Consider the following 27,910-nt stretch of genomic DNA (forward strand, 5'->3'; position numbering starts at 1 on the left):
TATTATTTGCTTTTAAGCACAAATGGCCAAGAAGGCTCAATTTCTAATTTACGTAAACCGTTTTAGCCACCTGAAATTGCTTTGCTAATTAGAGCACTTTTGTACCGGGCCGTTTCGAACGTCTCTCTCTCAAAGGAATCTTTCAGGCATCGCTTTCTTTCGTCTCTACACGGTGAGACATAATGTACTGCGTTTAAAATGCAAAAAGGCTTAAAGAAATATTTTATGAACATGGATGATTATCTTGCAAGCATTGGCCTTTACAGAAAAATGGTAGCAAGGGACGCGTCCTGTCTTTTCCGAGCGGTTTCTGAGCAGGTAAGTCAGCACATATATTTTGGAATAAAGCTGTTGCACCTTTCACAACATTTTCGAATTCCCCACATTTCGGTGTTTGTGAATGTCGTGATCTTTGCTTTATAAACCTTAATACCCAATTGTTTATCGACTTGTTGGTTAAGTGTAAAAACAAGGTAAACACATTGCAAGATTTTATCATATTATTTGAACATGATAAAGTATTGTAATTAGATGTGTAATTGTGTGAAATGTTACGGTCTTGGCTCTCCCATTTTCAGAGACTTAACACTTAAAAACGCATAATTTCGTGTAAAGCTTATGTTTGTGTTATTCAGGGTTAATTGTTCAATGTTGCATTCAGTATCGGTTTATTTACATTATCTTTCTCTCTAGCTTTATTGCTCGCAAAATTACCACCAGGACGTCAGGAAAGCCTGTGTTGATTTCATGAGAGCCAACAGGTGCAACTTTGAACCTGTAAGTTGTCTTGCATTACATTATTAAGGCTCATTCATTTCCATTTAAAACAACGTGAAATGTAAAATAAACGCTTTTATGCTATTTAATTTAAAATAAAACGTCGACAAACACCATCGTGCCTTTATTTTGAACGTGATAAAATAGTGTAATAAGATGTGATAATGTGTGAAATGCTATAAGGTTTGGGGTTTATCGTTCTGAAGCTGACACTGCAGAAATAGTGGTTATAGAATGACAAATTCATCGAATCCTGAATACAATACACTTGAAAGATTAGTATTTAAAATAACTTGAAATTAACTCCGTCTGCAGTAGAAACGCTTTCCTAGCATTTTAACAGATATACGTAGGGACGTCCACGTGCCTCGGACGAGTAACTGAAACTTCTTGGGTGTTTATTGAGGTAAATTTAGAAACGTCTGAGGCAGTTGAATATTTTAGTTTCTTTTCGTCTTTGAAGGTTGAGGTTTTGAAATGGAAGGAATGCTCAAACTGAGCTTCAAACCTTTACTAAATGAAATGGATTACAGCATGAGACCTGCTAATACAATCGACTCTAGAAGTGTGAAAAATAATGCGATGTAATTTTCTATTTTACTCGATTATTTGCATTTATTTTTTAAAGATGCAAATTTCGAGATTATAATATAATCTGTATTTGTGTTGCCCACTCTGTCGTGTTCAGAGGTGAAAAGAGCTCAGCACAACGGACTTAGCGGTTAATCAGAAAGATAAGCAAATTAGCATGAAGGTAAAGTAAATGGCATGTTTTAAACAGGTGGCTTCAAATGATGGCTACATTAAAAATAAAACAAGTGTAGTCGGGCCATGTATGGTAATTAAACAATAGTGTCAGTTTAATTAAGGTTATGTACCCCATTTGCACTAATTGAGTTTCAGGCCAATTTCATACTCCTACTGTGTGTCAGGTGCTAACTCTAAATTAAATGCATTAGAAGATATTTTAAGCAAACTTACATGCCACTGCTTTAAAAAAAGGTGCTCAGGAACCAGCCCATCAAAGACTAGCAAGACTGGTAAAACCTGGAAGTCCTATGCTGACAGCCTAAAAAATATTTTTTAGGATTGAAAAAGTTCATATGATGATGAGGAAACCCGATACAAGTATTCAAAATCATCATTGGCATTTAAAGTAGAGTTTTTTTTAGAATGAACTGTAAACAGGATCCAAAGGACATACGTGGAAACTGAGTGGATGTGCATTTGAAAGCGGGAATAGGAGACTTTTCTTTACACAAAGGGTGGTGGAAGTAGGAAACAAGCAGCTCAGCCGTATAGTTGAGGCAGATATTGTGGCTTCCTTTCTCTGCTGGTTGGATGAATTAACTACTAACTGGCAAATAGGTTAAATGGCCTCCTCTCATTTGTAACCATTATGTTCTTAGTTGTCCCTTGAGGTCTGTATAGTTATAGAAGAAATAAAAAATACAAAATCCTGTTTTAAATTTTCTAAAAATCCCTTAAATTGGGATTTTTAATCATGGAATACCTTTTCTGTTTTCTTTCTTTCTAGTTTGTGGAAGGATCTTTTGAGAAGTACTTGCAGCGTCTGGAAGATCCAAAGGTACGCCCCTCTGTGATTTATCCTGAAACTCCTCTCGATGTGAAGCTTTAAGTGGTTCTGTAATGGTGTCACTTCTTGTTTTAATGCTTTTCATTGTAGGAAACGGCTGGCCAAGTGGAGATTAAAGCTCTTTCTCTGCTATTTAAGTAAGTTATTCTCTACCGTGGGGGTACAGTGTGCAACGATAATTGGGTTCTGTGGCACCTTCTGTATATACTTCCCTCTAAGCTGTAATTGTTTTAATATGATCACAGTGTTCTGATATTACGTTCTTAATAGAGGTTTCTTAAATACTTTAAAAAGAAGTACAGCACTAACATTGCATAACTGCAAGGACTGGCACTATGCTGGGGAAGAGTAATCACTAGATACGGATTATATACATTAATGCCAGGTTAAATACACAACACCTTCATTAATGCAATTGGGTAAATGTCTTCAAAGAATATTGATTTAGGTTTTGTTTTGATTTCACCACTATGAAAGACGTTTAGATCAGTTCTGAATATTTAACACGCCTTTAACGGGGAGCTGTTTGAACAGGTAACTGAGGGGTTGATCAGTGATCATAGCTACTTAACTAGTTTATGATGCTGAAGAACACCTTTTTCTAGAACTGAAAGCAAGTTCAGTTTGAACCGAGCCCAAGGCAACCGAACGTTCCCATTCCATTAAGCCTTCCCATTCGGAAAGCTCTTCATGCATGTTTTCCCCAAGTGGGTTGATTAGTCAGCGTTAAGGTAATCTGAGAGGAGCTTGTGAAGAAGCCTGCTCGCATATGGTGTTAGTGCTGTAGTTCAAATTGGAGATGAATAGTTTTTCAATTACGAACTGTTTGAGCTGGAGCCCAGAATTGCTACTGTTGTAAGTGTTTTAATATGCATGGTTCATGCTGTTCTGTTTGCATTATGAATTGCTCACTGGACAGCTTTTCAAAATCTTTTAATTTGACCTCTTATTTATTTTGAACCATATTCTGGTTTTTATATTTGATTGTAGGCGCCAGTTTATCATTTATAAGTCCCCTGGAAAATCGCCTACTGAAATTGCTGAGAATGAGTGCCCAGAAAAGGTAATGAGCTTTGTGAAAAGGATTGTCACTCTTCTTAAACCACCCGTTTTCCTGAAACCTGGCATAGTTCTGTATTTTTTGCAATTGTTTAAATAATGAGCCATCTGACTGAGGCAAACCTTGGGTTGAAACACCTATCATTAACCTGCATGGTCACAACCAGGGTTTTTTTTGTCCTTATCCTATGGTTAGGAGGTCTGATGTACAGGATTTTGAAGATTTTCCTTAGGTTGTGATTCTGGAGAGGTGCTTAGAGCTCTGAAAAAGATTGCAGGCATTCAGTAACAGTCTCCCTGTTATTTGAAGGTTAAGAGAGGGGTGCGAATGTTTTGTTTACAGCTGATGTACAGTTTATTATTTGACTGCCATCACTTTAGATGGAGAAATGTCCCAGATCAAACTTAAGGAAAATATTTGCGTTTGTTTACGTCGCCTGACTTCAAGCCAAAATATAGATTGGGATTTCAGGTGTAGTCTTTCAGTGAACCCTGGTAAAGGCTTGATATATTTTTTTACTTCACCACTATGGGCAACAGTTCACATCCTTTCCTTAAATGCATAATGCCAATTATCAGGTTTCCCTGATTTACTCAGAAGTAACTTTTTTTACTTGAAGAGCAGTGCTGTGAGGTTTAAGGCACTAAATGTGGAAAAACAAAATACTTAGTAACACATATTAGTGTGCCTGTGAACACCATTGATTCTGGAAGTCAAAATAATAGTGTATTTCAGCAGCAAACCATAAACAGTCCTAGGCTTGCTGAGCACTGCAGTTTAAGAATTGAGTAAACATGCAAGAAACTGACCAAATTCCAGGAAAATATTTAACAGTGCTGTATTTACAGTATATTGGTGTGATGGGGGGAAAAAGGAAAGCTTTTATTGATAGTTATTCCTGTAATTTGCATAGTAGGCTAAAATATTACAAAAAACATCTAAATATTTCAAAACAAACTTTTAGCAGAGGTCTGGCGAGATTCTTTGGAGGATGGAGGATGGGAACATTTTAGGAAATAACCAAAGTACAGTGCTGTAACTGTATAGAAATTTACAGATTTTGATATTTGAAAAAGCCTCACCTAGATCTGGAATAAAATAAATTGCTAGACAGAAAAGGCAGGTTTGTAATCTGTGGAAACACTTTGTTGTCTGGGCAGTCTTTCAATAAAAAATCAGCAGAGACTGTCTTGCTTTGAAGGCGGCACTAATGTGATATTCGCCATTGTTTAACCCTAAGCTAATACTTAAGTGTTCTGGTGAGATTTAAAGTTAAAATGAACTGGTAAAATTTGGTGCTTATATTGGCTAAATTAGTTTTTGAGGCTTATGGTAATTGAGAGTAACTGAGAGTTACTTTTGCAAACCTTGTTCTTTGGACGGGTGTCTAGTGGTCTGTGGCTGGCACTGTCCAACTTGCTACTCTTAGAAATGGAAAAAGGCTAATACACTGGAGCCATAAGGACCAGAGGTTGTGAATGCTACAACAAAGAGGTTTAATCTAAGATTTGAATATTTGTTCTCCTAACCCCCCACCCCCCTTTTCTGTATTTGTGTTGATATTTTGGGATTTATAAGGAAAAAGACTACAAGTGCTAACATAATGCTGTGTAGTACTTTTAACAATTAGATGAGACAGCTCTTAAACAGCAGATGGAGCCATTTCTATGCGCTACAGGCAGCAGAATTTAAATATTTTACCTATCATATGACTAAATGTAAACCAACTGTGAATTTCTAGCTGAGTTTATCGATCTAGACATTTGTATTAAAAATTCATGATTGGGGGTTTTAATTTTCTTCTTTGTGCATTGTATAACAGCTTTTGTGTTGCTCAGATGTACAGTATTAAATTTTATATGGAGAGCACAATCTTTCTTATTAAATTGTAATTGAACCTGAAACTCAATTTCAACACTTTCAAGTTTTTGCCATGAATTATTAAAGTTTGTGAAGGCTTTTGATATGATTGCATTGCAAATATTCAAAAAGGTGAAGCATTCCTGTTGGCCTTCTGTATATCATTTATTGATTGGTAAAATACTGCCTAGAGAAGACCTTCCATTCAGTCAAGAGACACCATGTGCATTGAATTGTCCCTCCCTTGGTTTCAGATTTTACTGTGCTGCTCCAATAATGGCCACTATGATATTGTTTATCCAAAGCACTACCCAACTGATGCTGCCTTGTGCCAAGGTGAGTACTTCAGTTCAGGAGGTGCTCTCTCCAATTCCAGTGTCAGCTGAGTTATTTGAATAAGCTCTTGATTGACTCAAGCAACTTTTGGTTCTTTAACTGCTTAAGATATTAAGTTTGATTTAAAAAAATAATTTGAATATTTTTGTCAAGAATAGCTCCCTTGATATACACATTACAGTATGTAGTTCTTGGAAGGTCAGCTGTTAAGTCTCTAGAAGCTTAGTTTCCTAGTTGCTGAAATGATTGTGGTATTTTTTGTAATTACTCTTGGGTGTTTGGGTTTTGTTTATACAACATTTTTAAATCTTGCATTTCTACTCCAGATTTTCTCATACTTTGAGGCGCTTGAAATAAGACTACTATAAATATAAACTTTTATAAAATCCTTTATGCTATAATACATTCTAAGTGACCCACTGTGTCCTAAAGAAGCAATATTCATCGTCTTCTGAAATTATAATAATGAACTTCATTTTATATAGCACTTTTAAAGGTGGCTTCTTAAAGCATTTTACAGAATGACAACAAATAGAAGAAATACACAATGAAAACACATAATGAGAAGAGACAGTAGATGGGGGTATTAAATACAGAAAGAGCAAAGCAGTATATACTGTACCAGCACCAGTTAAGTTCTAAATAATTTAGGTTAAGGTTTTAAGACTAATTTGAAAGGGAAGATGACTTTCTGACACAATTGTATCCGTTTTTAGTCATTACTTTTAGTCATTACAATTGTAATTATATTCTTGTGATTTGTAAAAAGTTTACAGAGCTTTACTGGAGCAGTATTTTACAGCTAATCTCTCTCAGTGATCACGAATGCGCAAAGAGAGAACTCACAAGTGCATTTTACTCAATGCAATTGGTGAGGGAATGACAAACAGAATATTTGGGGTGGACCTATCTTCTATCCACCAGGTTCATTTCTGAAAAAAAAAATGAAATGTATGTTCGCATTGCTGCCTGGAGCTGGAACTGGAAACCCCCTGGAATTAATCCCAGGACCCCAGTGCTACCTAACCACTGTGCTACCTTGCTGCCCCTAATGCTATTACGGGAATAATAACTTTTCACGTCTATAGGGTGCCAAATGGAGATGCTTTCTGATTTTGCTGTTCTCTTTCCAAGGTATTGTGTATGAGCTGCTTTACAGCAGAGTGTTCAGCATTGAAGAGGTAGAGATCCAGGGGGCACTGGAGGCCTTCCACAGTGGCGGGCACAGATACCACAACAGCACCTCTGTGGGCAGTGAGGATGCCAGCTTTGACACCCCTGATGACAAGACCCAGAGGAGCTCTTCAGAAAACAAGTAAGGCCTTCCATGATGCGCACATTCCAGAATATAGAGAACACCAACCCCCTTCCTTATTATTATTATTATTATTATTATTATTATTATTAGTTATTTTGGAGTCTGCTTCAGAACAATGGTTCTGTTTTGTAATACTGTAGTAATTTGGAAAATGTTTACACCGGGAGGAGGCTTAACCATAAGAGACTGTTCTAACATGCTATAAACTCAGGAAATGACTTCTCCCATCTCAATTCAAGCAATGTTTCTTTAGTTTTTCAAGATGGTGGTTCGAGCGTTAATGCACATCTCCTTTACCACGATAAGGATGACGAGGCTTATTTCTGCGAAAGTATTGTCTTTAATGCATAAATTGCAAAATTTTAAAGGGCAAAGATTACTTACCTGACATGATTCATGTTTTGATGCATTTCTGAGCTCCCATCTTATGTTGTACACTTTCTCTAATCTGACCTTGCCTCCTCTTATTACACGTAGAAGGCATGATTCCTTATGAAGTTATGCAGTTAGGACTCACTGTGACATTCCTATTGTGTCATTATGCAATTCATTTGGAGCATACAAGTGTTATACATTATTTCTAAAGGTCAGCCACAATTCTTCACTCTGGGTTTAAACTTTTAAGAATAATTCTTGCATCCTTTTGCAAATTCTTAAGCTCAGTAGTGGGTGATTATAGTTTATGGTTGCCTGCAGGCAACTGAAAGAGGATCTGAGAATTTTGAGAGTGGAGCAGGAGTGCCCTGCAGGAGTTGAAGTCAGTTCTCAGTGGTGATGTGGTCTGGGTCATACTTAAAGCTGTTTTTCAGTTTTCTCATCAATACATTTTGCCCGTGTATTTTTGAAAAAGCATACAAAACCTTGGATACGCTGATTTATTTAGTATGTTAGTAGTAATCTTTAAAAGTGCACCAAATTTGATATCAAAGTATTACTGCACTTTTGTATAGCCAAGGCACAGATGTGAAAAGCCCATGTCAAATACAGTTGCATTAAAGACTTGACTAGATCTGTACATATGTATTTCGTGCTTGACGAAAGTGCTTTTTTTGTTCACCCCAAGGGCTAAATTATAGATTTCTGCTACAGTTTATTGGACTTTATTTCATGTAGATAAGCTGTGTGAATTCATAAGACGTTGTGTACTCTAATTCGGCAAAAATAATACTGAAAGGAGCAAACTGTAGCTGTTATTGCGTATTCAATGTGCCCATTCCCTGTACCAGAAACATCTGAACTATTATTTTGAATGCAGTCCTGCTAGAGACAGTGAGAATTAACTTGGACCTTTTATAAACTGCCATTGGAGACTATATCACTAAGGACAATCTTGTTTTATTGGCTAATTATTTCCATCTATAATTAAATAGCTGATTTTTAACAATACTTTTTGAGGTTTTTAAAAGAAGGACTTCATAATCGATTGTAAATCTGCCTTAGGGAGGAGTGGGAGACAAGTGGGCAGAACCGCTGTGAAGGAAAACTTGGGACAGATGATTCTAAGGTGAGAATTGTTTTCAAACCTGAGGGGGTGGACTATGGCCCACTGCTGAGAGATCTCAATGTTGATCATGTTAAACTATATATAATGTGAATAATGATTTAGACAGTTGTCAGTGTTGTCTATGGAACAAAAAGTTTTGCCCTCATCTGGCAAGTCCCCGAATTGCTAAAACAAATTTGTACTGAGCCACTTCTGTATTATACTTCACAGTCTTAATTACAGTACTTTTAGCTGATTTGTGTAGCCAGTAGCACTGTAATCTGCTTTTGTAACAGTTGGAGAGAACTCCCGCCACAGAAGACTGTGGCACAGCTTTTTGGTCTGCTAAATCATGCAACTTGTAACATATGGGACGGGCAGCGACCCCGGCTGGTTTGCCTTTCTAGACGGAAGCATACTGTAGGTAGTGGAAAGAAATGTTTGGAAAGAAAAGGGATTAAAAAAAGGAGCTAGTTGATTTGAATAGTTAAAGTCTACCTGAGAGACTGAGGACCGCAGGTTAGTTTGTCACTATGGAAATGAGGCTTAGTCTGCAAACTTTCTGGAGGTTCAAAAGGTATCTGCATACTGAAATGAATGAAATCTACTAGTTTGAATGCTTTCTGTTCAGTATTCAATCTAAATTGTGTTATTTTGACTTACACTCTTTTGGGGGACAAGGAAATGGTTTCTTTGTAGCTGGTGTTTAATGTGATGTGGTTCAGAGGTCTGACTAAATTCTGGCTTGCCTGCTCTTCACTAGACTGAATCCCCATCTGCTCATCTTTCAAATACTTGCTTCTCTTCAGGTTGCATCTTTGCTGGTTTCATATCCTTATCGATTCTTACAGAGCAGCATCCCAACTCCAGATGAATTTACTTGTTCCTAAATATCTAAAATCACATTTTGATTTAAAAGCCACATTGGTCTGTATATTCTTCATCCTTTGAGGTTTCTATAGAAAGGGTGATCTATGGGAGTTAATAGCTCTCCAGGTGCATAGCTGTTTTAGGATGACTAATGCTGGAGGGTTTTTTTTGTCCACTTGGTGAGTGTGATATTACTCCTCCCATCAGCTGTTAAGCTTGTGTGAAAGCTCTTTTTACAGCTGCCCTTTATGTCCTAGATGTCAGATGGACTGCCAAAGGTGTCTTTTCCATACAAAGTGCTAAAAGCTCTGGACTCTGAGATTTACCGCAATGTGGAGTTTGATGTCTGGCATGACAGCAGAAAAGGTATTTTAGCAGTTATGGTTTCATGTTGTGAGAAAGGAAGATGGAGCGTTTGTAACCAAAGAAATTTAAATCTTACTGTATATCCATTCATTGCTGCTAGGTATTTACTTAGCCATATTACTACTCATAATTGGAATTTCAGTTTAAATGGAGAAAATTAGAGAGAATGTGAAACAATACAGGTAATTAACTCAAAATATCAGCTCTGCTTTGGAGAGAAACTGTAACTTGGCCGAGCATTAATTATTTCACTTGTAATACCTGATCTTAGTTGATGTATGTCATTCCACAATGGACTTAGCTGAGGCTGACATCCTGACAAATTCCAAGAAAATAAGAGAATATTGTAAGTGATTACAAAGCTATATACTGTTAAATCTGGCTTTGGTTTTAAGAATCCCAATTTTTTAAAACTGAGTTTGATTTTTCAAGGTGGACAGTTTTAAAAGGGGCAACAATTGTGCCCCTTCAGTCCAAAGTTCTTCCTATAGTGATCAGAATGTGAGTGCTAGACGCTAAGCTCACTTCAGCACAGTGTTCTGTACCTTGTTGAGACAAGTATGCTGGTAATGGTGTTTGCTTCCCATCATTCCATGTTCACTTACTTTTTCTTCCTTTGTTTTTGATGCAGAGTTTCAAAAAACAGACTACATGGTATTCGCTGGGAGACAGTACTTCTTGGGTGACAAGTGCCAGGTATAGAGCTGATTTCAGCACAGCCACAGCTACAGAATCTGGAAAAGGAATCTTCAAAGTTGAGATGTTTTTCAGCACCTTGTAATACCTGAAGTATCTCTTTCTCATGGCTGTGTTTGTGAAAACAAGTGTTTGCATTTCTTGAGACACCATTGAACACCATGAAGGATCCAGAGCACATTGAGTTCAGGTTGACTTGGGTTAAAATGATGCCTTAGTAAAATGAATTTACCCCACTATGTGAGAGCTGGCTTTGTAGTTGTTTATAATATGACTTAGATGCTACCTTTGGGGTTCTCAGGATTTTCTCTTTTTTCATATTAATGTTGCATGATGCTGAATCCTTTTCTTCTGTTTTCAGGTTCGCCTGGAGCCCGGTGGGAAGTACTACAATGCTTTTATCCAGGAAGTGGGCCGTAACACCAATGCAGTGACAGTGTTTATAGAGGAGCTTGGAGAAAAGTGAGATCCTTTGCTTGTGTTCAGATTCTTCTAAAAAGATAATGTTTGTGTATCATAGTCTGATTTTTTTAACTCCATTTCCTTGCAGTCTATGGAGAACTTGAATCTAAAATCCTAGCCGTTGTGCTTTAAAGACTGCTGGCAGGTGACCCATGTGAAATGTTTTGCAGACACCTGGTATCTCTAACAAATCTGAGGCCTGTGAACCTGGTGCCAGCCTGGAACATCACACCCAACAGAAAAGGAGGAACATACAGCCGGATCTCGGACATGTATCCACCTGAGCTAGGTGTGTTTTCTCATCTCTATTTCAGATGGAGACGGACCTGATGTTGGACACTTTCTAAATCGGCAACAGTACATTAGCAAAACCAGTATCTTTGGCTGCAGCCTAGAAGTCAAGTACTGTTGTTCTAAATGGCTTACCAAGTCCTGGTCTTGGGAACTTGCTCCTGCAGGGTTTAATTATACTCGAGCTCAGTAGTTCAGAATACTGAAAACTCGGAACAAAAACTAGCTGATGTTTGTCTTCAGGACCAGGATTAGGAACTCCTGACTTATCCAAAATATTCACCCTGTGATAAGTATCTAGCAAGATTGCTTTTTAATTAAGCAGTACCCCATGCCAACTGTGTTGTAAGGTCACATTTCTTTTTTGTGCTACTTGGTAAAGAGTACATAGTTTCTAAATACTATACTAGAAGTACAAATTTTCATCTTGGCAGGGCTGTAACTACAGGTCGGTACCTTCTTACCATGTTTAGTTTTCAAAGTCCTAAACTGGTGAAGCTACAATTATCCAGATAAATTCATTTATTGTGTAGTAACTTAAGTCTCGAGTTTCACTGATTCTTCCTCTTTTGCGTTTTCTCAGGCCCTCATTAAATCTTAATCTCTAAAGTGGTAAAATTATTTTACTTGTGAGGAAAGAGGTGTAACTTCAGAAAGTGTTTTAAATCAAGCCCAAATTTTACTTTTAAAGTGCAGTTAAATGAACAATTTATGGTGTCTTTTGCTTTTATTTGTTTTCTGACTTTCATTTCTTTTCACGGCACTCAAGACTAAACTGCGCACACTTTATAAAGTAAAGGATCAGAAGGAATGATAAGGAATGTACCTAAATATTGCCACAATACCCCTTGGGCTATTGTAACTAATTTACAAAATTTCAAGTATTTTCAGGGGCTATTAAATTTTGACGACATATTAAAACATTAACATGGTGACTTATCATAAAGTTAACATGGTGACTAATCATAAAGTTTGTCACCCAGAACATCTGGTAAAATGCAGAAGCAGTTATAGTTTCATTAAGAATGTTCTGATTGGATAGAATTAGTTGTGAACTTGTTTCACAGTGTAGTGGCAAAAATGAAATAACGCCTGCACATTCTGGTCTGTGAAGAAGAGGAGCTTGAGTATAACCATGTTTGTTTATTGGACAGTGTTTTGGGTGGTCAACATGTGTTAAAAGTACTGTAACGGTTATGGCCACCATTGAGTGTGAAAGCCGGTTTACCAGAGCAGTGATGTCGCTGCCTTTCCCTGTAATAGCAGGGCCCACAGCCACTAGGCTGGAGGGAGATCCCTCTTTAGCTCAACAGGCTGGATCCCTGTTGAGTGAAGCCGGAGGACCGGGTTCGCGTCCCTGACGGTGGGGGGGCCGACCAGATGCGGCGGCAAGGGCGCCCAACTGAACCCCGAAACGTTATAGTATTATTGGAAAGTTATGTGAACATGTGGCTGAAGTTATTTGTCTAACTAGAAAACATGGAAGGATTTTTTAAAACATCAACCATAACAGTTTTGCTTGACCAAGAAAATGTACGCAAACGTTTTTTGATTCTAATTCTCAATGGGACGACACTTTCTTGTGATACAGATCAGGAGATGCGAGGCCGGAGACGTTTCTATAAGAAACCCCGTGGGAAGGAGATGTACTTGGCCATGGCCTACAGCAGGGGGCAGCCTGGCCTGCCCCCTCGTCTCCAACACGGCCTTCCCTCTGGCAGGTCACCTGCCATTCACCCTGCTGGCAATACTGGCCTGGCACCATACGAGCAGTGTCGCCTCCATCCCTCGAACCAGAGGCCCGGAAGAGGCTATGGGCCTCCCAGGTGAGCCTGTGCTCTTGGACAATGTTTCCTGTGTAAAAGTGGCGATATTGGATAAGCTTCCTCGATCTACACGCTGAGCATTACTGTCTGTCTGGTGTTTCTATATCCGATAACTTCAGCTTAGACTTTTTTGCACCTTGTTTTCTGGTACACGATTCAAATTGGTCCCAGGATAGATTTGGACACTGTCTTAATGAGGTCTTTTATGTGATATAGTTATGAATCCAGAACCACTGATCTAAAGTGGTTAAGGTTGTGGGATCAGATAAAATGGGTATTTCACCAAAGTTGTTACAGTGTAGTACCCAACTGTATAAAAAATGCCCTAAAACCTTCAAACAGTCCATCAACTGGACCTACCTCTCTCTGAATCAGTTCCTGCAAGTGGTTTGCAGTAGCAGTGGTTGATGACCGAAAGTGAGAGCTGTTCACGCCTACTGAGTGTCTAGACTTAACTGCAATACTTTATCTGGGGCTTCCATCTGTATAATTCAAGAGTTTGTCACATGCTTAAAATTGGGCGGTACAGGTTACTAGGACATGTACCTTATTCGTTTGCAGGGCAAGGTGTCCATTTTGTTTTACAATTAGTGCACGTTGGCAAGAACATCTATCTTGCAGTCAGACCTGTTCTCAAAGTTATGTAAGCCAAAGGGAACCAGTGTTCTTGAAGCATCATCTATGTGATCTTTTCTGCACTCTGAATGCCTGATGGAGGGTATAATTTACAGAGCTGCTTGATTTATGCCGACAGGCTTTAGTGGATTGATTTTTTTGTGCGTGTGCTTAGTTTCCTATAATTGAATCGAGTGGTAATACAATTTTAATTAATGTTTTGGTTGACTGGAACCAACCAACCAAATTAAGCCTGCAATTGCATCATTCAACCAATTTTGTTCTTTGTTGCTGGGTGATTATTTCTTGTGATTGTCATCTTAATTATTCTGAAGTCTTGGCTGCTGTTCAAAAAAGTTGTCGCTAATAAACTTAATACTCCCAAATGTGGAATCTGTAGATGTGCAAGGCTCTTCTCTATCATGCCAATGTGTTTGGGAGTACTGCAGAGCCTTTCTTTTGGAAACATTCCCAAAAAACATACAGGAATGCAGCAGCTCCCATTGACAAGCTAACAGGACTTAAGAATAGCCTGCCTGACTCTGAGCACACACACCTTTGGTGCTTGAGAAACCCAGGTCCCAGCCACTAAATAACACAGATCAAGTTCAGTCTGCATTACAGGGCTCACCCAGTGCTGCTGCTACTGGCCCTTATTCTGTTTGAATTGTGGAAAAGTCTGAGTCACTGTGCTCCCCCTCCCAGAAGCCTAAACCTAATTATACTTAGCGATGAGAAACAATTGTAATTTTATGGTTTATTTGTCAGGTACTTAGAGTAAGTAAAAATAATTTTGTGTGTAATACTAAAGAGATTTGGCTTGTGTAGAAGAATCTCTCCGCCCTCTTTTTATACAATTTCTTTGTTTTAAACAGAAATTCAGCCCGCTTCATAAATAGACACCAGTTGGCCGGGCCTGAGATACCGTACTGCTCCAACCCAGGCAAGAGGTGTTATCAGAGCTTTGACAGTTACTCCTACAGATCACGGTAAATGTCAATATACAAAAAAAAACTAAAGAAAGAACTTCATCTTGTCCATTTTAAATTTTAAAATTTTAAATGTACATTTTGAGCAAATAATGGTTTGAACCACAACATCTGAAACGGTGTCCCAGGGACACGGGTCATTAGCTATTGCTGTACTGTACAAGCTGACATCTTGATTTAATTTCCTTTATTACACCTCCCCTCTTGCCCTGCCTTCCAAAGTTATTGATTTTAGTTAGTGTTAAAATGTTCATAGGTAGGCTTGGAACCATTTAATTCAAAGTAAATTCCAAATTCAAGTGGATGGGGAGTTTACTTCCCAAAGAAGTCTGGTTAAACTGATGGGGTTACCTGGGTTTCATCTCATCCTCTTCATCGCACAGCAGGCCCAATGCCACATGAAGCACTTGGCTTCTAAAAAGAGCGGGTTGTTTTGTGTTTGAGGTCCTGTAGCAGAGGGCGACAGCAGGTGCACTGCGTTAATAAGGAATGCCAGTTCAACTTTGTGCCGGAGAATGGGGAGGAGACGCAGGGAATGGAAGGCACGGTTGCGTTCTACGAGATAGAAGAGGGCGATGAGGCGGCCTTCCCACCCCTTCCGGTAGGTCCCAAAGTTAATCTGTTCTACAGAGCACCCTGTCAAGCTCTGTACAGTGCTCCCTGGAGTCAGCTGTGGTCTTGCTGTGTATGCTACAGTACATCAATGCAGTTTTATGTACTGTAGCTCCTGTTGTCTTCATATTTATAGAACATGCAGAATACAGATCTAGTAACTAGATATGAATATGCAGTCTTGTTTTACAGCGGAGACTAGAATTTTTCAGCCATTGTATAGTTATGTAAACAAACTACTGTAAATAACCACTTTTTCCTGTTAGAAAAGCTTGTAATGCAATCCAGTAGTCCTTGGGAGATTAATTAGGAGGCAAGTTGTAGTGTTCAGTGTAAATGCCTTGTTTATACATCCGGCAACAATTGCCAAGGTCAAATTATAGCAGTCCATAGTAAAAGCTTCTGTATGTTAGTGAATAATTTTACAATCTCTTGTGGACCCAGAGTTGCAAAAATATTAATTTAACATGCTCTATTAGCCCTGTGATTTGTTAACTGTCTTGTTTCACAAAGATGTTATTGGTTTTGACAAAGATGTATATTTGACATGTCTTTGTCAAATATACATTTGTACTCCCTTATATTCATATCTTTATAGTTTCTTAAAGGGGAACTGCAGTCTCAATTTCTCTGGCTGGTTACTAAGTCTTGGTAACAAAACAAATTAATGGAGGGTATACAGTAGAATCATTTTACAAACTTAAAATTAAGCGAGGGTGCGATGTGTAAATTTTGACGTGCTGGACCCCTCTAAGAGCCTATAATGGTTCCAAAGAGATCCGATAACCGAAGAAAACTGGATTACAGTGATCGCAGACATTTGAGATGGGGAAACACAAAACAGTTGAGACTACAGAATGAGGTTTGAGAGAGATTGGGAGATGTGGATTATTTTTGCTATCCAAAACTATTGAGTTTGTTTCTTGAATTTCATGTTTATTTCCCCTTCCCTCCTTTCTCCCTAGCATTATACTTCCTTGTCGAACTGGAAAAGAATGTTAAGTAGCAGAATCTGCGTTCATTCATACTAATGTTTCCAGGCATCACAAAACTTTATATTGATAAATGTTTTTTTATTTATGGCACAAAGTTGAACAGATATTTGTATGTTAAACTAATAAAATACAGGTTTAGAAAGCAGGCATTTATCTAAATTCCTATACCTTTTGGCTTTAGAAAATTGATGGGCTTTTTAGATTCTATTTCAAGGCAAACCTCTTGTTTGGTAAAATGTGAAGCTGTCATGAATCCATCTTTGTTTTCCAGGGACAGGCTGTTGCTGGTCCTGTGGTTTCAGCTTCTGCAGCATTTTGGCTACAGCGGGGCACAAGTCCTGTTCCATCAGGGAAACAGGCTGTGACTTCATCTGAGGAAGATGTGGATGAACGAAGCAACAGTGGTAAGCACAGATTTACAGGATGTGCCCAGTGCTGCTTACAGTATATAGGCTGATGACACCATTGGTTAAAGTTAAACACATTATGCACGAATCTAGTGTAACTACAGAGACATGTATGCCATTTTCTGTTTTTGTTTTTTATGAGAACATAAGACTATAAAGGAGGGATTAATTAAATCCTCTTTATTTCTTGGCTGCAAGTAGCTTAATATTCCAGAAATTCCATCCAGCTGTTTAAGTCATTCATGTGTTGACTATGCATTCAGGGAGCTAGTTGTGTATTTCCAGAATCATCTGTTTAAGGAATTTTTTACTTCAAAAACCATCCAACTTAATTTTCAGTTGTTTGGATATTCACATTGTTTGCTGATTTTTGGATCAATCCTTTTTTAAAAATTTGAATACGTGAGTCTAGTTTAATATAAGACTTTTCCATTAAAAAAAATATATAATCTGAGTTGTGAGGCTCTCCTTTTGTATGGTCTCTAGATCAGCAATATTTCTCTAATCTGGTTATGAAAATCCTCATTTGAAATAGTTAATTTATGCTTTTCACAATTGTAACACCCTTTAACTTTTTCCTACCAATTCCTCCAATTAATGGCTTAAGTTGTAATGAATATATTTGATTAGTAACAGGCTTTTTTTGTAGCGAAGTTATCTAGTTAATGCGGACATTGATTACTGAAGGTTTTCTGCTTTTGACCATTAACTTTTTTTACCGTTGTGAGCTGTTCTATTTTGTCAACTTCAGGAGTGTTAGGGGAAGATTAAGTAACCCTAAATTTCCGTCTTATGTCATCGTAGTATCCAAAGTGCATTTTAACCGATCGGGCCCTAGGTATACATTTGCAATAAGGGGAAGCTTCATTTCTTAGTTTGTTTTGCTGCGAGTTTTATGTCAATATTGTATTCTGTGTTCCACTAATTAAATATTTATAAACCAGAAAGGAAAAAAGTTAACAACTTTGTTATAAAACATGGCTTAATACAATAGCTCTGAAAAAGAGTCCTTTCCTCACTTGTGAATATGATGGAGATGGTGTTGAACCCTATGTCTGCTGTGTGTTTTTGTTAGTGCTAAATGTGAACTTGCACATTATATTTTTTTATTTGCTCCCTAAGATTTAAAATTATATTTTCACACAAAGCACACTAAACAGTCCGTTTTTTCAATGTGTGGAACTGTCCAGTGCTGTATTTGCCTCCCCTGTGAAGATCATTCTTGTCTTCTCAGGTGAATATGCAGAGGATTACATTTATGCTGCCCCAGGTCAGTATGCTGTACCCACCTTACCAGCTATACAGCTCTTGTAAAAGACATGGGGTGTTGATATTGCACTCTAGCGTCAACGCTGTTCTGTGTCTTGATATAGTATTTCTTTGTCGTTAATTGCCTTTCTGATCCTCAAATTCATTCTGATCCTCAGCAGTTTTTTCATATCAAATCCTTTGTCCTTTCTCGTAGGGATCCTTTCCAAATCAGTGCTGATAATTTAAAATGGAATGCTAACACTGTGGTCATTTTAAAGCTGCCTTCATTATGACACCCATTTCCTACGACACTATATGCTTGCAGAAACCATGTATTAGTAAATGTAACTTTAAATGCATGTCAAGCGTGCGTCTAAAAACATTGGTACTGTAAATTTTTTGAGAATATACTGTATATCATGGAATCTTTTTTAAAAATGTGGAACCTTTCTTCTTAAATGGTTACTCTATTTGTGATGTATAAGTTGACGTTGTATACTGATACATTGTACAAGTTTTAAGAAAATATGAATACAAGAAAGAAAGTGTCCAGATGAGAAGTATGGGTTCAGGTAGTAGCCTTTGAGTTATATCAAGACCTCAAACTGCGGATGCTGTGTTTTACATTTGGGATTTGAGTGGCAAGCACTTCTGGCCTCTTAGGCTTATGCTGAGAGGACGTGATGCTTTTTAGTAAAGAGAGGGATGGTGCTGCTCTTTTCTCTGTTCTCTCAAAAGTTTTAACTCTTCAAATTTAAATGTCCTACACATTTTCACTCTCTCTCCCTGTAGTGCCTCTTCCTTATTAAAGAGTACTTATTGGATTGCCTAGAATGCAACTGAAATTTGCTGGATTAATAAATCAAACATGCAAGCTCTTTAAACCCTTTCTCATTTAGAACCTGGATACCAGAGTCCTTCAGTGTATGCAGCTGCAGAATCCACCAATAACTTAGTAAGTTCTGCAACTGATTCACATTGTAAAATGCTCTTGGAACTTAAAAGCCATAAATGCTGAGATCTATACACTAGATTCTGTACCATTAGTCCTGCACTATTGTATTTGCCAAACCATCAAAATTACTTTACATAGTTTTCAAAATAAGTTTTATACAATTTTAGTAAACATCAAGATTTCTAAAATTATAGTTGGTTTTTGAATGGTTTCTGCTAAACTAAAAGTTTAGTGACCAAGTTCTAAGAATATTTTTGCCTCTGTGCTCAGTGCGGCAGCTTTTTTTTCTCCTTAGCCAGAGCAATGTGGTTAAATTGTTGAACACCACGTGTTTAGGGTGCTAATCTGAGTAGCCCATAATGGCCACTTGTTTGGCAACACTACACATTTGAGTTTTCATTTCCCATAATGTTTTGCCACACTAGGATGCCCTTAATGGTGAACGTGTCCTGTTGCAATCCCTTCAAGAAGGAGGATCACATGCAGGTTCACCACCAGAGGGCGTTGCAACTTATACTTACTCTCCACAGGTACTGTTTCTGCTCTTGTGTAACAGAACAGTGGCTGTCTTTAAACATGAGCACTATACTCACATTTCTTTCTTTGAGTTTTGGTCTTTTTTGCATCAGAAAAGCAGCACAGAGGACTGTCTTGTGGGTTTACATACCTTTTTTTGTCTAAATGGGACTTCATTGGCAGAGTGTGAATATTTATTATATTTGTGTTTTTAATATGCCTTTTGGCAGCCAGGAATACTGTGACTGCTCCTGCACTGACAATGTATGACTGTACCGAGTTGATGAATATAAACAGTGTACTTAAGTAAATTGAGTGATCTCTGACCCACACTGTCAGCTCCACCCCCCCCAAAAAGCATGCCTTGTCCTAATAAATCCCTAATCTCATTTGACCTTGTTGATGCTATTTGGAACATTAGCTGCATTCATTTGTTTCTAGCTCATCTACAGTATGGTTTTCAGTTATAGAAACATGTCTGTGTGAAGGAAATTGCCAGAGGAGGATTTAGTTTTTTTTTTGGAGGGGTTGATGTATGGGATCTGATCAGAAACACCTGCAAGACCAATCCTCAAACTATGGGAAGTCTAGAGACCCTTCTTTATTAGGAAATTGGACCACATTAACTCCATTGATACAGCCGTGGTCCTCAACAGTTTACATTTCATTTCTCAATGTTACGGAGGCTGGTTAAGCACTCCCAGTTTTGACTCCTGTTTAGTAGGAACTCTCGGTATATGACACATTTCTCTTATTGCCCGCAGGTGGTTGTGAGCTCTGCTGTGATGTCCTCTCCTGGAGTCACTCCTGCTCCTGCAGTTTTCACAACTAACTCCACGGGGAGCTTACAGAGCACGGTGTCCTCTGCCCCTTCCTCTCAGTCTGTCATCCAGCCAATGGTTGTACCCCAGCACTCTGCGGGAAGACCAGGTACTTAGACCTAGCTAAAAAAAAATCCATTATCCAAAACTTTTATACAGCATAGCCTTGCAGTGCAGAAGTAGAAAACAGACCAGCTATAAAACCAAAATAAGTTCTAGTTTCATGACTTAAGTCTGCTTTGAATTTGTTGAAATATTGTTTTGGGTACTGTAACTTTTTTTAAATATTCAAAACCCTTTGGTTTTTTAACATTGAGAATGTGTTTTCATTGATTGTCAATTATAAAACGGGGACAATGACGCATCTGTCAAACTTCTACGTACTGTGTAGACAAGCTATACAAATTGTAATGTAAACGATTTTCTTAAATTCTGAAAGTTTATAAACCTATAGTTGGGTTGATGGTTTGATTGTTAGAAATGGTTATTGCATCACCTTACAGGCCACACGCAACCATCCAGCAACTTTATCTTGGTTTATTTTTTAATCCAGACTGAATATCCCCATTTACAATCTAATCTCTGGTGAGCAAATTCTAAGGAATTTACAGAGACAATTCAATAAGTCTTGCAAGAATTATCAGTTCATTGTAGTACTACATGCAAGGGGACTGTACATTGTTTTTTTTTAAATTTTTTGGACTTCTTACATAGAATAGGACCCTTTTAGATATAAAGTGTAAGGTGTATTGTCCCTTTGAGGTAGTATTATAAAAGAGCAGAAATGCTGTACACTGAAGCTTTTTTTCATATGGTATTCCCAAGAGGGCTGAGCCTAGTGCAGTTAGGAAAGATGCAGGTTTGGCACCTTGCTAGTCAGATGTTGCATATGGCTATGCTGGCCTCATCTTTTTCTCCTGCAGTTGTGCTGTCCGCCCTCTCGCTGCCCTACCCTCCCAGTGCCCTTGTGTTTGTGAACGAGGCCGGGGAGCCAGTGAGCGCCCCCCCACCTCCACCTTATTCCTGCGACCCTAATGGGAATGACCTCCCCAGAGGCAAGATGGCTTCAAGCTAATGTCTGCACCGTTTTTGATAGTCTGTATTGAAAGAGCTGTGGTAGCACTTAAGTTGCAGTTTCTAAATGCTTTATATATTAAATAGTACTATTGAAGTTATAGGCATTACTCATTAATATGATTATGTATTAATATAGGTTAAACTCCTAAGTTCACTATTTTCATAAAATCTCCATATTAACATGTAGTTACCACAACCATCTATAATGCTTTATTTGTAATTCCTGTTTTCACTATACCGATAAAGATGAAGGAAGAAAATGGTTTTAACCCCTTTTGAAATGTTCATGTTTAATACAAAATTATTAACTTCAGGGTATAAATATTTTATACTTTGTTTAGATTACAAGGTTCTCCAGTATTACTTCAACCTAGGAGTGCAGGTAAGTTGAATTCTAGTGACTTCATTATATATTGATGTAGCTACTTCATTTAAGAAACTTCCTGAACTGTAAATATGTAGTACAAATATTGACTTAAATGGTATAACATGTATAGGAAGTAATGGAATAAGAAGTAGAGTTTATAGAAAATCCAGGATGTGGTCAGTGTAGTCTGTACAGTTAGCTGTTGGTAGTCTACCAGAAGGCAGAACTCAACCATCCTCGACTTATGAACATCAGTAGCCCCATAAGCCCCATTCACAACTCAAGTCATTCTCCATCTCATCTGTTGAGTTTCAGATTTCATTTCTAAAGTTTGCATTTTTAACTCTTTTCTTATTCATTTTAGGGCTATGAATATTCATAATTAAAATGCAAAAGTAAATATTCATGTAAAACAAAGCCACATGGAGTGAGTAAGTCACTACCCCCCCCCCCCCCCCCCCAAAATACTGATGAGAGAGCCTCCTTCTGTTGTTCATGTATTTTGTGTGTTCACTCTTCCACCATGTGAAATCATAATTCTTCTGAGAACCGATTTATATGCTGTTTGTGTGGACAGGATGTTCATATCTCGAGGACTGAGTGTATGCATCCTGGGCTAGGGTGGCGAGGTTGCTCTAGTTTGATCTCGTAGGATTCATGATTCTTGAATTGCATCCTTCTGACAGCAAATGATGATGTACATAAGGAAATCAAATCATGTTCAAGTAGGTAGGCTGCAAAGGAACAGGTAAAGATTTATTCCACCGTGAAAAGAAAGAAGCAAGGTTTTGGATGTGGATCCTTTTTTGGGTAAAGGTTCTGAACTCTGTTCTTCAGGCTCCATGTTCTAAGTATTGCTTCTTTTTTGTTTTCAACATAGAATAAACCTGTTTCTAAAAGGCTTCAATGCTTGTCAGAAATGCTAATGTCTAGGGTTTTTCCTTGTGGGAATTTCTACTATACTGATGGGGGAAAAAAGAAACAACATTTTCTGGAATGAGAATACTATAGTTATAGCTTATGTAGTTTCACAAAAAGTTATCACTTTGTTTTAAGCCCTCTGACCAGCAATACAGCTTGTGCAGTGAGGGATTGCAACTTTCCAATCACACGGAATCTTGTTAGGTGCACTTTTACCCAACAAAGTTCAGGTGGAACAATGCCTGATCAGGTCACCTTTAAAAAGGCCTTAATTAGAAGCTTAGGTCATTATAAGAAAAAGGCCACATTCAGTCAGGTTTCTGTGCCTTCCGTAATACCTCAAATGTCACCAGAAGCAAGGGAGAGGGCCATTGGCATGCTGCAGGCAGGCATGTCATGTGCCAGCGTTGCCAGACACTTATGTAGTAAGTCACTCCACTGTGTCCCGACTATAGAGAAGGTTTCAACAGACCAGCAGGACACGTGACTGTCCAAGATCGTTGGGTTGTCCTCCAGCAACCACTCCAGAGCAGGACCGATACATCTGACTGGTCCATCTGAGAGATCGTTTCAGATCTGCCACTCATACTGCTGCTGAACCTGCCGACAGACACAATGTCTGCATCAGTGACAGGACAGTGAGGCTCTATGCTGCTGGCCTTAGAGCAAGGCAACCTATCAGAGGCCCTCTGCTCACACCTTCTAGACGTCACACCTGACTGGCTTGGGCCAGACAGAGGCTGCAATGGACTTGTTAGCAGTGGCATCAGGTACTCTTCACGGATGAGCCTCTGTCCAGCCTGTTCCACACAGACGGGAGGGCCAGAGAGTGGAGGAGGAGATGTTGCGTTTCTTTTTTCCACCAGTTTATATTGCAGCTGTATAATTTGCTTTGTTGCACATCTCGCTGGGACAAGGCTACTGTATTGTTTATAAGGGATGTTTAACATGGGCTTCCCAATACTGATGTAAGTCTGTCTGTGATACCTATCAGTGGTACCACCAGAACTGCTGGAATGCCACAGTCCAGATGCAGCAGCTATACCAGCAGCCTGTTGCTGAGCAGTACCAGTCCTACTCTGGGTCGGCTCCCCGGGCAGAACAGAACCTGCCACATCAGCCATATGGAGAAGGGGTGCAAGTAGCAGACCAACGAGGGGACACTACCAGTGGTGAGATGTTTCTTACCTTTAGTTAAATGGTTCAGATTGCAGCAGAAATATCTCTGATAGGAGATTGGCTTCAAGCTGTTACTTCAAAAAGGTTCATTCCTCTTATTTTTTTTTTTCTTTCCCCAAAGGAGCCATACTAAATGTGGAGCCCTCTCTGTCTGCACAAGGAGCTGTCTATTATCCCATAATGCCTGATCAATGTAGCCAGCAGCCTCTCCCGATGTACGATCCTTATGTCCCGGTGCTGCCAGCTTATCGCTATGTGACGCCCTGGCCACCCCTCAACCAGCCCAGAGTCCTTGGTCCTCTATACCCCAACTCTACTCACCAAGTCGGTTACATGGCTTCATCTGCTCTGCCTCCACATTTTGTCCCACAAGGCATGTGACTGTTTTCCCAGGGGATGTGAGACTGGCTTGTCAATCTTCAGTGCCTTGTGCTGGCGAAAAGCTCTTCAACTATCCTTCCCCACCTCTTCCCTACAATGACTTGAGTTTTGCTGCTCTTTTTGAAAAGTGGGTTTGCTGTCGGTTGTAGTTTTTTGTTTTAAGAACATTTTCAGAAAGGGCTTTCATAGTAAGAGAACTCTGTGCCATTAGAACTGGAGTTTACCACAGTAAATGATCAAGTTCCAGTTTCAGCAACCCAGAGCACACTCCTTCTAAAAGAGCCAGAAGTGTCATTTTAGATATTCTCAGTGCGAGCTCTTGTTGCTTCTCCACTGCATTTTCAGCTTTATCCCCCAAAGAGATGTTCGCAAAATGAGAGAGAAGAAAGTACCAGCATTTTCCAAAAAGCAGTTATTCCCCATTCCATAATTTTCCTGAAATCATACTGTACAGCAGAGTATTAGGACAAGAAATCTGTTTGGGCAATTGCTAAATGTTGCTTTAAAAGAAGGAGGAAAATTGTTAAATTTCAAAATGGCACTTGAACCCTTTTACTCTATAGTATTGTATATAATGTTTCTTATAAATGTTTGAAGTATGTCTATCACCTTTTCAATACCATCACCTTTTTACATGTTCACTTTGAAGTTTTGCTTTTAACCATGATGAACACATGAACATTATTCATCAGTATTGAAGCACTGAATTCACATTGACTTGATGAAACCAAGACCACGAAACATTTTGCCTTCTATCTGTTCAAGCTCAGTATTTATCTAGGTGAAGTCTGTGTTCATTGTAACATACCTCCATTGGTCAATTGCAAAACCTCTTTTTTTGGGTTAGTGTTGTACGTAGTGTTGAGCTGCTTTTAAAGCTGATTTTGTTTTGGAAGTAGGGAAATCAAAGGCAAAACACCACCATGAAAACTTTTAAGAGTATTTAAACTGTTTTCATGGTAAGTAAAACAGATTAAACGTAAGCTTTCTTCTTTCTATGAAGAATCTGTAAACTGGCATGGATCACATCTTCCTGTGTGTCAGGGGAATAAGTATTTTTTAAGATTTTTAAAAGTATGTAATCCCTTGGTTTCTTACAGTCCTATATAAAAGGACTTTTTATTTCTGCCCTATACTATTGACAATGTTAATTGTAAACTAGCTATTAATTATTAGCTCATAGTCCTTTCTCAATCCAGAACACTGCAGAAGAGCCTCCCCTTTGCAACAGCATGAGAATGATTATTTGCATTCAGAACCATACAACCTGTTGGATTTAATAGAAAGGGTTTTGCAATTAATGTGTTCATTATATTAGAAATGTTAGAAACCCTCACAATTGAATTGATAGTTTGTTAGACGTTCCATCACTATAGGTAACCCCATCTAATTTTTTTGGTAAGGCCAATTTTCTGGTGCCCCCTAGAACAGCTTCAAATGCCAGTTCCTCAGTCAGCCCACTAGGTGTGTTGGAAACATGTTCTAAATGTCTTGTAGTGTTCTTGCAATACTGACCATTTCCATTTATGTATAAGCTTCTTCAGGGAAAGGTGACTGATATTTTTCCTTAAAAAGCAGCAAATAATGGCATTTCTCATTTTCCATTGGCATCTTAGATGGGTGGAGGGTGTTCATAATTGTTAAAGACTGACCTCCTGCAGGATTTGGAGGTTTCCTTTAAATCTCCAACAGTTCAGCACTTAAAAATGATGTTGAATTTGGCAGAGACTTTTAGTTGAATTGGCTAGTATTATATCCAGATGGCTAGCCTTTTAGAACCATAATTACTCACCATACCAGGCCTCAAATAGGAGTTGGACAGTATAGGACAGTGATATCGAGGGTGCTTGTAAAGTTAGCTGGCCTATTAAAACTATTGTGAAAATGGAGCAGTGAACATTGGATCATTAAGACCCCTTTCATATAGACTGTGCACAGCTAACAGAAGTAACATCACTGGCAATCGGAAGGTGTGCAGAGCATTCAGATATTGAAAATCGGTAAGCCGTAGGTGGTAAATAATCTCGTGTGTACCATCGTTATGCAGATAACTCTGTTCCCGATGCTCTTCATGCCTGATGAATTTCATTGCTCCTCAGGTGAAAGGTTTGTTCCTATTGTTTAAAGTCAGGTAGCTTGCTAAGCACCTGTATATACAGTATTACAATATACCTAGTCCTGATCGACCTGCAGTTTTTTTACTCAACATTGCCTGCAGTAGAACAGATTCGCCTTCCTTTTTTGATGTAAAATTTGCTTCTTTCATTTTTTAGAAGATATTATTTTAAAGGAAATTTTACAGATTCACATACTCCACCCCCCACAAGCCAAAAAAGCTTTAAACCAGTTTTGCTGCCACTGTTAAAAGCTCCCTACTGTTCTTTCTTGTGAATTTAATTTGTATAAAAAGATGTAAAGTTGCACCATTTATCACAGTTCACATTTGGTTAAAGGTTTGGCATTTGGGAAATTAAAGACATTGAATTAAAACAAGCAGAGTACTGATTTTTTTTTGTCTAAATGTCTTTGCTTGCATTGATGTTGTGCTGTTTATCCTAAAATACTACAAATGCAGAAGTTGTCTACCTTTAGACACCACTGAAAAGTAGAAACCATCTGTGTACTGCCATGAAACAGCACTGCTAAGCAGCAGTTAAGGTGGAGAAATATGAAATTGCATCCCTAAATTAAGACCGATGAGACTGGAATATAACCTAGGGTTAATGCTATTATTCTCATGAGCTACATCATGATTTCTTTAAAGGCCAAGTAGCGAGGATTTTGGCTTAATATCTTATTGGAAGGTTGGCACCTCATACAGTACAAGGTCTCCCATTACCATACTGAGATGCTCATTTAGAAACATAGAGAAAACGATATCCTCCTGGTTTAGTGGCATCAATTTGCAGCAGCAAGGGGTATTTCTCTGAGGTATCCTGAACTAACCCATCCTCTAGCTGACCAGAGGTCGAAAGCTAGAATTTATTTTTCCATTTTAATTGAGGAAGTACCATAGAACTTATTAAATCTGTATTTGAATGGATTCTCTTGCAAGGCATTTGATAAATTGAGTGTGAAAATATCTTCATAATCCTGCTTGCATTTGTTTTGAGCTGAAGGGCAAGATTGATATTGCTCAAAAAAGCTTTTGGGTAAGCAGAGTGGGGACGTGTGTTGTCCAGTTAGAATGCTATCATGTCGGGAATTGAGATAGCAGGATTTGAGTATATCTGCATAGATAAGTGTTGACCTATGCAGTTGAATTGCCAATAAATCACTTAACGCACATTCTATCAATACAAGTTGTACCGTCAATCAGTTGAAGTGGTATTCTGCAGTAATTTTAATACCGCTGTCAAGATGCTCACCATCACTGGTTAGTCCGTTGTACAGAGTACAGTATTTTGTTCTGAATGTCTACACCACAAAAGCAGATTTCCATCAGCACAATGTTAATTGTTCGTTTAGAAAGGATAAAGTGAGCCTTATTGGTTCCATTCCATGTAGTTATTTTATTTTTGTTAGGTTAGATGTTCAGTTTAAATGGTCTTGCCTCTGCCCAGTCAGCTGGTAGTGATGAGGTGATCCAATTCTAATGTTACTGGAATGTATCTGTTTGGTCATGATTGAATATGCATGATTTATTTTCATGATAAATATGTTTAGTCAAAATCTACTGTATGTTTCTAAAAACCTGGTCATATTTCTTTTGACGCTCCATACAATTTAGATTTCTCTTTTGATAGAAAAGTTGCAAAAATAACTTCAATCTTCCAAGGTGTACTTTAAAGCTTAATATGCTTCTACAAATGTGTCCGTGTATCTTACATTTTAACACTTAATATAATATTTCAAAGATTTTCTATGTGGCTCTTTACACTG

General features: G+C 38.4%; 1 protein-coding gene across 3 annotated transcripts; it reads left to right on the forward strand.

The window, feature by feature from the left end:
* Positions 1 to 102: 102 nt before the first annotated feature.
* Positions 103 to 26,521, forward strand: alg13 (ALG13 UDP-N-acetylglucosaminyltransferase subunit). Of its 3 annotated transcripts, none has more exons than XM_015351304.2 (24): positions 103 to 318; positions 694 to 777; positions 2,315 to 2,365; positions 2,465 to 2,511; positions 3,365 to 3,437; positions 5,549 to 5,630; positions 6,765 to 6,945; positions 8,389 to 8,452; positions 9,559 to 9,667; positions 10,299 to 10,363; positions 10,725 to 10,825; positions 10,996 to 11,114; positions 12,708 to 12,942; positions 14,433 to 14,546; positions 14,991 to 15,147; positions 16,425 to 16,557; positions 17,795 to 17,830; positions 18,711 to 18,766; positions 19,192 to 19,296; positions 20,047 to 20,212; positions 21,027 to 21,158; positions 21,522 to 21,562; positions 23,463 to 23,640; positions 23,769 to 26,521. In XM_015351304.2, the coding sequence occupies exons 1-24, from the start codon at positions 199 to 201 to the stop codon at positions 24,026 to 24,028; spliced, it is 2,709 nt and encodes a 902-aa protein (XP_015206790.2). In that variant the 5' UTR covers positions 103 to 198; the 3' UTR covers positions 24,029 to 26,521. The 3 variants fall into 3 exon arrangements, with proteins under 3 accessions (XP_015206790.2, XP_015206791.2, XP_015206792.2); XM_015351305.2 differs by having other exon boundaries at positions 15,000 to 15,147; XM_015351306.2 differs by lacking the exon at positions 19,192 to 19,296.
* Positions 26,522 to 27,910: the final 1,389 nt, after the last annotated feature.

This window comes from Lepisosteus oculatus, chromosome 8 (assembly GCF_040954835.1).
Source record: "Lepisosteus oculatus isolate fLepOcu1 chromosome 8, fLepOcu1.hap2, whole genome shotgun sequence".
In the NCBI taxonomy this organism is placed as follows: Eukaryota; Metazoa; Chordata; class Actinopteri; order Semionotiformes; family Lepisosteidae; genus Lepisosteus; species Lepisosteus oculatus.